Consider the following 12,277-nt stretch of genomic DNA (forward strand, 5'->3'; position numbering starts at 1 on the left):
CGAGTGAGTTTGTACAAGTTGAAGACTCTAAATGGGCAAGGGGGAGGCCCAAAAGGACATGGATGGAGATAATAAGAAAAGACTTGATGACCTATGGTGTAACTGAAATTATGTCCCTTGATAGAGTGGAATTGCCAAAAAGGATTCATGTAGCAACCCCAATTAGTTGGGAGAAGGCTTAGATCGTGATGATGAAGGTTGTTGTTATTATTTGGATACACTAAAATGTTGTTACCACCCTCAGCGAAGGTTTTGTATGAAGATATCGGTGGGCATATTGGTTGGGCCTACAAATGATATAATATGGGGTGTACCAAACCTGTGTTAACCAAAAAAAAATAGAACTAAAAATATTCAAAAATAATGGCTAAAATGTAAAACGTCATAATCTATCATTTTTGTGTTTTAAACATGTGTCCAATGGTGTATCAAACCATTTTTTTTTATAATAATAATGCTGTTGATTAGCTTGACCTGCTGAAAGCTAACCAAAGAAGTCCTAAATTCTCAATATTCATATTAAGCGACTAAGCTACAAATTGCAATGACATTAATCACGAGTGATAATGCAACCTAGGATCCGATGACACCAGCCACTGTCATATTGAGCACATTTAAGGAGTCCCATAAGAGCTTTCTTTTGGAGATTAATCTCTTCTTCTAGTTGCATGTAAATCTTGTATTATCTTGTAAGACCTATCCAACTAGTTAGGGTTAGCTACATGAATCCTGTTCAGCCATTGCTCTCTATCATAGTTGCGTAAACCTCCTAAAGTAGGAAAGAACAACTAATAAAAGACACCTAAGAACATAGAACTTCCAAAAACAAATGTCATTATAGAGATTATGTCTATACTTCTAAAAGAAAGGAAACACTTGCTTTTTTAAAAAAATTAAAATTAAAATTAAAAAAAAAAGGAGGCTCCTCTTTAATTTCATGGCTAAAAGATACCACGTGTGCAGTGTATGGAGAGTTGTATGCTATTTCTTAGGATACAATCTTTTTTGGAGGATATCGGCCACACATATGATCATGTGGGAACCACTATGGGTCACCTCACATGCTTGGGCTGAAATTTGCTGCATCAAGTTGGACTTGAAAGGATGACCACCGCTCGCCAATATACTAGGGAATGACATTGCATCATAGCCACTTCCTCTTTACTGAACTAACCATTTGCAATTCCATTTTGGAGCATCCAAACGCACCAATTTTAACTTTCTAAAATGGATTGAGCTGCAATTGTGCTTGATACATTTTGAGAACACTCGGCTTTGACAAGCAAACCCATTTGAAACCACACAAATTTCTATTCTTTTTCCAACAAACCAGCCCAAGAACATCATTCCTCTTGCTTCCAGTACGAGTGGGTCCCAATTCAAGGTAGTCCAGACAAGCCATCAAACATGCATCAGATTTCAAAGTAGCACGATCTAATTCAAAATGTTCACCCAATTGGGCACATCCAGCATATTTTTTTCACAGTAGCAGGATCACACCAAAGATCTCCCTTATTGGAAGATCCTAGCCATCCAAACAATCTCTTACATTTCTCCTTATAACTAAGACCGTTGCTTTTGTTCTGTTTGTTTTTACTTTCTTTCTCCCTCAGTTATACATTTTGCAGGGCAATTATGTACGGGTCGACATTATCCTATTGGGGACGATATTCAGAGCATAGTCCATCCAGAGAGGGGCCCATCAGATCAACAATCCACAATGCCAAACCACAGGCCCCTACTTGCACAAAACCCATTCCAATTACAACACAAAGAATTGCAGTAATCCAAATAACAAGGAAAGGAGAGAAATGTAGAAAATTGCTATTTTTAATATGCAAATAAACATACAAGGAGGGGTGTGGTCATGGAAATGGGGCGAAATTACCATTTGGGGACGGAATTGGAACGGGCGATGACGTCGAAGTCCTCAAGGATGCGAGAGATGGCTTTGAAGAGGCCATGGGCCCGGGTCTTCACCGAGTCCAGGTTCAGCTGCTGCTGCACCGCCTGGTTCAGCCTCTCCGCCTTTGGCGCTGCCATTGCCGCTGGTGGGCCCCCCGCCTCCTCTCCTCCCGCACCGGGCCCCGCCGCTTCCATGGCTCCTATTGCTACTGCTGCTGCTGCTGCCGCCATCCAAACGCGACGGAGAGGGGAGAGACGAGGCGATTCGAACCTGAAAAGGTGGCAGCGTCGACCTCCGAAAGAAGCAAGAACCAAAAAGGAGTAAAAACCCTAGAAATGAATCCAGCAGAAGCAAGGTTGAGAGAGAAATGAGAGAATTCGAAATCCTTTAATGAGAGAGATGTTCGAAGCTCGTGTGATGAGATCCTCGAACTGCGATATTCTAAAGTGCGCGGGTTCCGTAGTGCGCGCCGTTTTCAGTTCCCAGCAGCGGGGCGTAGAGGATTGGAAGTCCCTGCAATGACATGGGAGCGGATTAGTCCCGGTAAAGCGTTAGTGGGTGTTGCCCGGACCGTGGGGCCCACCTTGATTTATGTGTTATATATCCACACCGTCCATCGGTTTTTCCAGCTCATTTTAGGGCATGGTACGAAAAATGAAGTAGATCCATTGAAAATTTCACAAGGCCCACCTTAATTTTTATTTGCTTGATAAGGCCACACAGACCTGGATGAAGGGAAAACACAAGTATCAGCTTGATCGAGAAAATTTGTGGCCCACAGTCATTTAATCACCATTGTTTCTTGTTATCATATTATGCTGTCCACTTAAAGTTTGGATCTACATTTTTTGGCATGCTGGCTAAAATAAGCTGGCAAAACGTATGAACAGCTTGCATATACAACACATACATTAAGGTAGGTCCCACGGTCACACCCTCGTGAATCCACATCTCTACCAGGACTCAGTCCAAGCAGGGCTCTGTGGGGCTACAGTGATGCATGGATTTTATCCACACCTTCCATCTATTTTACCCCAACATTTTAAAATATGAGTCTAAAAATAGGTAATTCCAAGTTCAAGCAGACCATATCATAGGAAGCCACCATGATGACAACCTTCACGGTTGAAACCTTCCTATAGGCCACTATTATGTTTATTTGCAATCCAACATGCTTATAAAGTCACATGGAATAGGACGAAGAGAAAACACACATATTAGCTTGATCCAAACTATTACAACTCCCAGTAAGTTTTTCACGATGGGCGGTTAATCTTAAGCCTTGGATCTGCCTCCTTTATCGGCTTATAACTATAAAATGATCTAGCAAAGTGGATGGTGTTATGGAAAAACACCCACATGTGATTAATGCAAATGAGGCTTGAAAAAAAAAAAAAGGGAAGTCTAAACAAAATGAAGCTTTTTTCTTACCCGTAAAGAAGAGAACAAGAGTACGTGGCTTACCTCTTGTTTAGATAAGATCCGATAGTTATATATTAATGTGTAGATATGATCACATCCGATAGTTATATATTAATGTGTAGATATGATCACATGGCATGTATGGTATCTTTATGGTATGTTTTAAATATATGGACGACAATTCATACATAAGCAATCGTCAAGAAATCATGTTGCTCACATGATTTAAAGCTATGTTGGTACTAAAGCATGTATGACACTGTTGACGAGATAAAAATACATTTAGCAAGAGGCTGAACACGATCAAGTAGAACTGTCTACTTGCAGTTGACACAGTATGTGAAGCTGACACATAGGGCGATTATTCTCACGACTGCATCAAGCGCTCTATAAATAGTAGGGGAGAATAAGGTATAAATATCCTAGGATCAACTCAAACACACAAAAACTCAACAAATTAATCCGGCATAATGTTGTTTATCTAGTCCTCATGACAATTTAGCTGTCTTCACCACTCGGTAGTCGTGGAACCTTTAGTCTTTGGGACTAACTCAGTTTGTCCCTACCCTAAGCTTAACCAACTTAGTGATAACCATTAGTTATAATTTCCATCTATCTACGCATGCGTGTTTGATCTGAATAAAGAACGTATCTTAAGAATCGTCCACATATGCTCATACATTTGGTCGGCAGTAGCTTGTAAGTCTCTGTATTACTTTTTCCTCATCCATTAGCGCGCTACTCAACGAAGCACCCTGTTGCTCTCGGTCAAGCAGATGATCTCATATTTAGTGGTAAATCTCACTTTTCCGCATCCATCTTCAATTTATTTTCATTCAGTCATACAATTGTTACACCTTCAAAAGTTTTTGGTTTTTCAAGGCAAAAGGAACTCAATGGAGGAAGCGCCCAACCTTTACAAAATCACCTAATTACCGCACTTGACAATTTGGTTAAATAGATGGTTGGTCTGCTGACCATTCGATCAAGCACTGCCTCTATATCAACGCCAAGGGTCAATGGCGTTCAGTTTAAATCAAACCCCAAAATGGTTCTAGCACGCCCACAAATCTCACATGTGTATCACATGGCCAAATTTCATATATCTATTTTGAAAGATCGTTTTATGGCATTATTACAAAAGATGAAGCAGATTAAAATCTTAGGTGAATGACACCACATGAAACAATGGTGATTGAATACCCACAGTTAAAAGGTTTTTGGGCACTAGAATATTTATTTGTCATCCAACCTAGTGATAAGGTCACAACAACTTAGATAGAGGGAGCGCACAAATTGCAACTTGATCCAAAACTTTTATGGCCCACGTGAAGTTCTTAATGGGCAATCACTAGTATCTTAAGGTGTGATTTAGCTAAGATTTTGATTTACTTTATTTTTTAAATCATGCCCTAAAATGAGCTTTAAAAATGAATGAATAGTGTGGATGTAAGAAAAATACATCACAGTGCCTAAAAGTTATGGAACATCCAACCTCGGTGGATCTAAGGATCCATCAATGCCTCAAGGAACACAGTAAATGGGGGAATTTATGACAATGGCTTTATGGTTTGACAAAATCATGGTTTCGGCCTTCCCTCTATTAAATGGGGGAATTTATGACAATGGCCTTATTTTAATTTTTATCCTAATGGCACTTTTTGTCTTCTTTTTTTTTTCTAGACAAAAATGCCCTTCCGCTAGCTGCTCCATCGTATGACGATAGCTGTCTAGTAAGTTGAGAAGGGCATTTTGAATAGAGAATTATAGGTCCACTAAACTATGAATAAGACCAATCATTGGGCAATCTTATCCGTTCATTTGTTTCAAGCATACAGTGCCATCAAATAATGTTGAATCATTTTCATCCGAGACCTTTGTAGCCCCAAATAGAGATAATGGTGGCATTTATCTCATGGTCGTTCATCCTTAATGACTTATTCCCACATTCTTGAAGCCATGCTCTTAAATTATTTCCTCAAGTTAATGATTGGAGTGGATTTCACTAAGAAGTTGTGGTGGGCTCCAAAAAAACAGGTTGAAAACCCATATGTCGAGCAAGATCGAAATTTCTAAGGCATTTTATTTTTGTTTTCAATATTTTTTTTTAGAGAGAGGGGGCCACCATCAAGAATGTCGTTAGGACCATTGCCGCCACCTCCCCAGGACCCACTCTGGCATCATTTCCTCCATTATGACGAGCATCTAAGTGTTTTTTTGGAAGATTTATGCCACGCTCTCCAATGTTGAAGCTACGATGGTCAAAGGTAAGTTTATGTTAGAATAAGAATGGTTTTTATATATATTTTTTGTGGGTTTCAGTGGTGGAAGTTTGTGAAAGAGAAAATGGCAAGGTGGTTTTCTTTATTGTTGTTTTTTTAATTAAAAAAATTACGTATAAATGGTGAGAGTTTGTAAAAGAGATTAAAATTTTAATGGATGGATGTTGTAATGAGTGAATTTTGAAATTAAAAAATAGCGTAATGTATAAATGTTGGTAGTGAAAGAATCTTGAAATAAAATAATATTGTAATTGCTGAAAGTCGAGATGGAATAATATCGCAATTGATGAATGTTGTACCGTGAATCGCCGATATTCATTATGGATCGCTGATATTCACTACGGATTGTCGATCTTATGAAAACAATCACAACTCCCTTGCTACATGTTTAATTAGGGTGATCTTGTGCTTGTTGGAAATATGATTTGATAAACTTCCAAATAACTTTGGAATTGTCTCATTTGGACACCATCTGATAGCTCATAAGTGGGCCCAAAGTTCACGATGACATGAATCGCGCCTATAAATGAGTGTGAAAGTGATTCAATGAAAACGGTCATAATTCCCTCATTACCGGTCCAATAGGGGTGATCTTATGCTCATTGTAAATATAATTTAATGAACTTTCGAATGGACATGGAATTGTCTCGCTTGGTACTGGAATCACAACTGAGGCACCAGAATCATATGTGCAATTTGCAATCCCCAACTGCAGTCCTGATGTGGTACTTTCATTCAAAATCATTCAACACTCATTAAAATGGAAAAAACTATAATAAATAATAAAATAATAATTATATCAGCACCATTAAAAAAATACACAACACTCATACATACAATTCGCCGCCCAAGTGACACTTACATGTAAATATAAGTATAATATTATGAAAAAATATGAAATTTCTATACTAATAATTTTTCTTTATCTTTCTCAAAACGTAATATCATTATGGTTGGTCTTGTGATTGTTTTCTTTCTCTTTATTGTGACCTGGATATCCATACTGCTTCCCATGGCATTTACTTCCTCCAATAAAGGTGATCCTATCGAAAATGCACAATATAAATCATTAAACTAAGCTCAACAGAGATCCTATCGAAAATGTATAACAAAGATCATTGAACTAAGCTCGATGGTGATCCTATTGAAAATGCACAACATAAATAATTGAACTAAGCTCAACAGTAATTCTATTGAAAATGCACAACATAAAAAATTAAAATAAACTCAACGGTGATTCTATAAAAAGTGCACAATGAATAATATGGACCAACCTCAACAGGAATCTTGTCGAGAGTATACAATAGAGATTCAGAGACAATATCAGAGATCCATAGACACTATCTGTAATCCAAAGACAATATCTGAGATTCACAAATGATATCAAATATTCCATTTATAAGCTATCAAATGGTGTCTAAATGAGGTGATTATATGGTAATTTGAAAGTTCATTAAATTATATTTCCAACGAGTACGGGATCACCCAATTAAACCTGCAACGAGGGAGTTATGACCTTTTTGTGGGACTGCTCTCGCTCTCATTTACAGGTATGATTTATGCCATAATGAACTTTGAGATCACGTTTATCTACCAAATAGTGTCCAAATGAGATAATTCAAAAATCATTTGAAAGTTTATCAAAGTATCTTTCTAATGAGTATAAGATCACCCCAATTGAATATGTGAACGAGAGAGTTATGATCGTTTTCGTGGGACTGCTCTCGCTCTCATTTCCAAATGTAATTCATTCCACAATGAACTTTGAGCTCACTTTTAGGCTACCAAATGATGTTCATATGATATGATTGAAAATTCAAATGAAAGTTCATCAAATTATTTTTCTAACGAGCATATGATTATCCCAATCGAACATGTAATGAGGGAGTTATGATAATTTTCATGGGATCAATGATCCACAATGAATATTAACAATCCACAATGAGTATCAGCGATCCACAACATAACATTCATCCATTGCAATATTGTTTTATTTCAGCATTCATCCATTACAATATTCTTATATTTTAACACTCATCCATTACAACAATTATCCATCACAACATTCATTTATTTCAACATTCATCATATTAATTCATTACAATATTCTTGTATTTCAAAATTCATCAATCAAAACATTCATCTATTATAAAATTCACCCATTTCGCAAACTCTCACCATGCATTAAAAAAAAAAAACAATTATAAAGGGAACCGCTACACCCCCCTCTAATTTACAAACTCTCACCATTAATAGAAAATAAAATAAAAACATCAAAAGACAATTATAAAGGGAACCACCACAACTTTTCTTATTTTACAAACTCCTATAATTGATACCTACCCCCCTCCCAAAAAAAAAAAAAAAAAAAACCACTATTATCTTAACATAAATTTACATTTTGGTGCCATGACTTATATGATGTAGATCGTGGCCAGAAATCTTTAAAAAATTCATCGTCTTTCTACAGAGATTGTATTAAGTTTCACTAGAGCTTTGTCAAATATTGTTGGACTTCGTACGATTACCAACCAACGTGAAATTGTTAATGCTTGTATAGTAACCCCTTATAGAAAAAAAAAATGAAAGAATAAGAAAAATACCAAATTACATTTATGCATCAAGACCCCATCATAAAAAAACCCAATAGACATCTTATGTGGAATCAACTGGCTTATCATGAAGCAAATTCCCATTCAGATGGAAGAGCTTTAATTTCATATCATTAGCTAAAGTTTGAGGGAAAAAATAATCATGAATAGACCACATCAAATGAAATATTTTAGAATTAACTAATAACGTCAATGCTATTATGGGTCACAGAAAGCTTCATAATAAAATTGAAAAACACCATTTTATGACTTACAACTATCCAATTAAAATAAACAAATTAGATCAACTAACCAATAGGCCCAATCCTTATTTTAGTCGGCATACACTCCCGTATTGAAAAAGACTTAGACTCCCAAGACATATAGCTGCCGTACTAGAAGGACATTTTTATCCAAAAATAAAAAATAAAAAAAAATCCCAATAGCTTAAAAAGTAAAGTTTACAAAAGGAGAGGCTGAAACCTCATTCCTTCTAATCACAAGGCCATTATTATAATTTTCCCCCACAAAGGTGGATTGGAGAGGGTGGTACCCAATTAAAGTCCGAAGTGAGTCAGCTGAAATGGCTGGCCAAGGATGGTATCTGATACTCGGCAGCTTATGACACTTGATACGCAGGTATTTAGAAATTACGCACATGGCCTGTATTAACTAAAACTATACTGATTAAATTGTGTAATGCAGCAAGGTCAATTGACTGGAGCGATCTTATATTCAATTGTTCTACAACTATCCCATGTTGTCATTTGTTTAATCGTCCAATAAAGGCATAGACACTCTCACCTAGTAAGCGTGCGCAGATTGGCTGGATTCTCGGATCCACCGAGGTGGCAGGATCCCTCAATGCGGGGCCCACCATGATGCATGTGATTTACATCCACTCCGTCCATCCGTTTTGGCAGCTATCAAAATCTTGAGCGGACCACACACATTCAACGATGGTGATTGACCATTAAAAGCTCCTTGTGGGCCATAAAAGTTTTGGATTTAGTTGATATTTGATTGATCCCTTCATTCAGGTCGTTGTTACCTTATCAACAGGTTGGATTGAAAATAAACATTTCATCCGCCCCAAGAAGCTTTTTTAATGGTGGGTATTCAATCACCACTGTTTCTTATGGTGTGGTTCACCTGAGATTTGGATTTCCTTCTTTTTTAGCATCATGCCCTAAAATAATATGTAAAAATAGATGAACGGCACAGATATAATTATCATAAATCATCATGGCCCCACAGTCAAGCATACACCCACCTCGGTGGATAGCCGGATCCACCGAGGCCGGGCCCCCGGTAAGCTGTTTCCCGGACATGATTGACCCCTCCAAACCTGGTGGGAAGCAGATTGCCTGAGGCGCTGGTCACAGATATACACCTGTGCCGGGCTGTGTGGGTCCCATAGAGATTTCCCTGACAAAACCACTTCGTCCATCTGTTTTGATAGACAAATAGGACAGAAATCTAAAAGTCAGGCATATCCAAGACTCACGTGGGCCGCACCAAACGAAACAGCTGGAACGGAAATGTCCACCGTTAAAACTTCCATGGAGCTGACCATGCTGTTTATATGCCATCCAAACCGTTCATATGGTTATTACCACTCAGATAAACTATAGCTACAAATATTATCCTGCTAAAAAACTTCTGTCACCCCAGCCGTTCAATCTCCAACATTTAGTATAGTATGGCCCACACGAGCTTTCGATCTAAAAACTTCCTAGGTTTATATCCTACCATGGTCTTGCAAAACAGATGGACGGAGTGGATTTGTCACGGAAATCTCTGTGGCCCCACACAGCCCCAGGCACAAGAATATCCAGGTCACCAGCAATCCGCTTCCAACTTGATGAAGATAAAATAATAAAAAAATAAAAACCCCCTGTGACAAGCCATACGTCATCTGCATAGACCGGATTCCAATCAAGCCACCTAGACGTGGGGCCCGCCTCAGGTTTTCAATATCATAAAACAAAGTCTATATCGAGTAGCCGCCTCAGTGTAATCGATTAGCTGGTGATCGGGATCAGGTGTTACCTGGGGTAACACGTTAGTGGGTGGACTGTTTCTCTGACGGTGGGCCACGTTGATGTATTTGCTGTGTATCTCTGCCGTCCATCAATTCTTCCGGCTCATTTTTATGGCATGGTCCAAAATATTTTTTTTAAAAAAAATCCAAATCTTAAGTGGACCATATGATAGGGATTGAACGCCCACGTTGAAAACTTCACGGGGCCCACGGTGATATTTGTTTGCTATCCAACCTGTTGAAAAAGTCACACAGACCTGCTTGAATTAATTGTGGCCCTCGAAAAGTTTTTAAGGGCGGATATTCGCTTCTTATGGTACCCTCCACTTGAGATTTGGGAACACATGCTAAAATGAGCTAAAAAAACTGATGGATAGCATGGATATACAACACATGCGTCAAGGTGGGTCCTACCGTCGGTGAAACGGCAACGGCCACAAAAGTCTTACCCCATGTATGGTGTACACGAATCGACCTGGCTCGGCTCAACCTGAAAAAGCTTGATTCAGGTTGGCTCAAAGCTAGGTTTGAGCTGAGTTGAGTTAATTTTTTTAGCTCAAAAATGAGTTTCAGCAGCTTGACTTGTTCGAATTCCGCTTGAATTAGACTCGGATTGAACCGGTTTGGTAACTCGACTACTCTAACATAGATGTTGCTCATCGAGTGTTTGATAATTTGACCCAACAATGTGTGGCTAGTGGTGAGGAAGGTATGTACATGAAACAGATATCTTTTTTTTTTTTTAGTTTTTGTTTTTCTTTAACTTTTTTTTATGTTGCATAGAAAGTGTTTGATAAAATACATGTAGAACCATTATTTCTATTTTACATACAGAAGAATTTTGAAAGTGCAGCTCAAGTATTTGTGGAAATGCTGCCATGATGAACACAGCTCGATTTCAGCTCGAACTAGCCAAGAGTTCAATCTAAGGCCAGCAAGTAGTCGTGCTGAGTCGAGCTAAGGCTAGCCCGACTCGGTTAGGCTCGATGTACACAGTCCCCAGGTAACACCTAAACCCCTCCCGATTAGTTAATATCCAACCGACAGTCAGCATTAAAAGTAATCTAACGGGTTGAATTTTACAAAATCATTTAATCGTTTAGTATTTTATTTCGGATCTATGACGTGTATTTATACGTCCCATGATTTGGACGGTTTAAAATAAGTCATATAAATCACACATCTATAAATGCAAAAGTGCCAGCGTATCATCCATCGTGAGCTATCAGAGCATCAAATAACTCAAAATGGCCGCACGGGGTAGGCGCGTACATCGAGCAGATCGGATATTGTAGAAGTGTCCATCATGGATTACATCATTACAAGCCTTGAGTGCGAACTACAATGGCCAATCCGTCCTACTATCCTCACATATCCTGGCCCTTTGTTAGGTGGGCCCGTAGTCTATGACCCATCAGATCCCTCCTTAGATCATCAAACCGGCCACATGCATCTTGACCCTTGGTTTTTCCAAGCCTTCATTTATTTCACACGACGGGTGCCCCGGTCACAGAGAGTTATTTCTGTCCCTTGTTGGCGTAAGCTGTGTGGGGCCCACAGATGCCAGTGACAAATCCACTCTGTCCATCAATTTTGCAAAAATCATGCTGATAGAAAACTCATATGGGCAACACTACACAAAACAGAGGGAATCGAACACCTACCATTGGAAACTTTGTGGGCGCCACAGAAGTTTTGTATCAAGATGATATTTGTCCTTCCTACAATTTATCTGAGTGGTAATAACTTTATGAACGGTTTGGATGGCATATAAACATCATGGTCAGATCTAGGAAGGTTTCAATGGTGTACGTTTCCGTTCCCACTCTTTCGTTTGGTGTGGCCCACATGAGTTTTATATCTGTTTGATTTTTGGATTATTTCCCTATTATTTTCTTTCAAAACTGATGGACGGAGTGGATTTGTCACAAGCATCTCTGTAGGCCCCACACAACTTCCGATAACAGACGGCACAGGAATATCTCTGGGCCCGGGGGCACAGGCAATCCGCGTACGCCACGGACCACCCCTG

At 38.7% G+C, this 12,277-nt stretch overlaps 1 protein-coding gene across 2 annotated transcripts in view; it reads right to left on the reverse strand.

Annotated features, from left to right (window-relative positions):
• LOC131256648 (mediator of RNA polymerase II transcription subunit 8) overlaps window positions 1-2,449 on the reverse strand; it is a 14,461-nt gene extending 12,012 nt beyond the window's left edge. Inside the window, exon 1 of one of the 2 annotated variants that reach the window (XM_058257600.1) lies at window positions 1,889-2,449. In XM_058257600.1, coding sequence (XP_058113583.1) covers window positions 1,889-2,136 — 248 coding nt within the window. In that variant the 5' untranslated portion in view covers window positions 2,137-2,449. The remainder of the gene's footprint in view (window positions 1-1,888) is intronic. The other variant, XM_058257601.1, reaches the window with a different exon arrangement.
• Window positions 2,450-12,277: the final 9,828 nt, after the last annotated feature.

The sequence above is a fragment of the Magnolia sinica genome, chromosome 9 (genome assembly GCF_029962835.1).
Source record: "Magnolia sinica isolate HGM2019 chromosome 9, MsV1, whole genome shotgun sequence".
Lineage (NCBI taxonomy): Eukaryota > Viridiplantae > Streptophyta > Magnoliopsida > Magnoliales > Magnoliaceae > Magnolia > Magnolia sinica.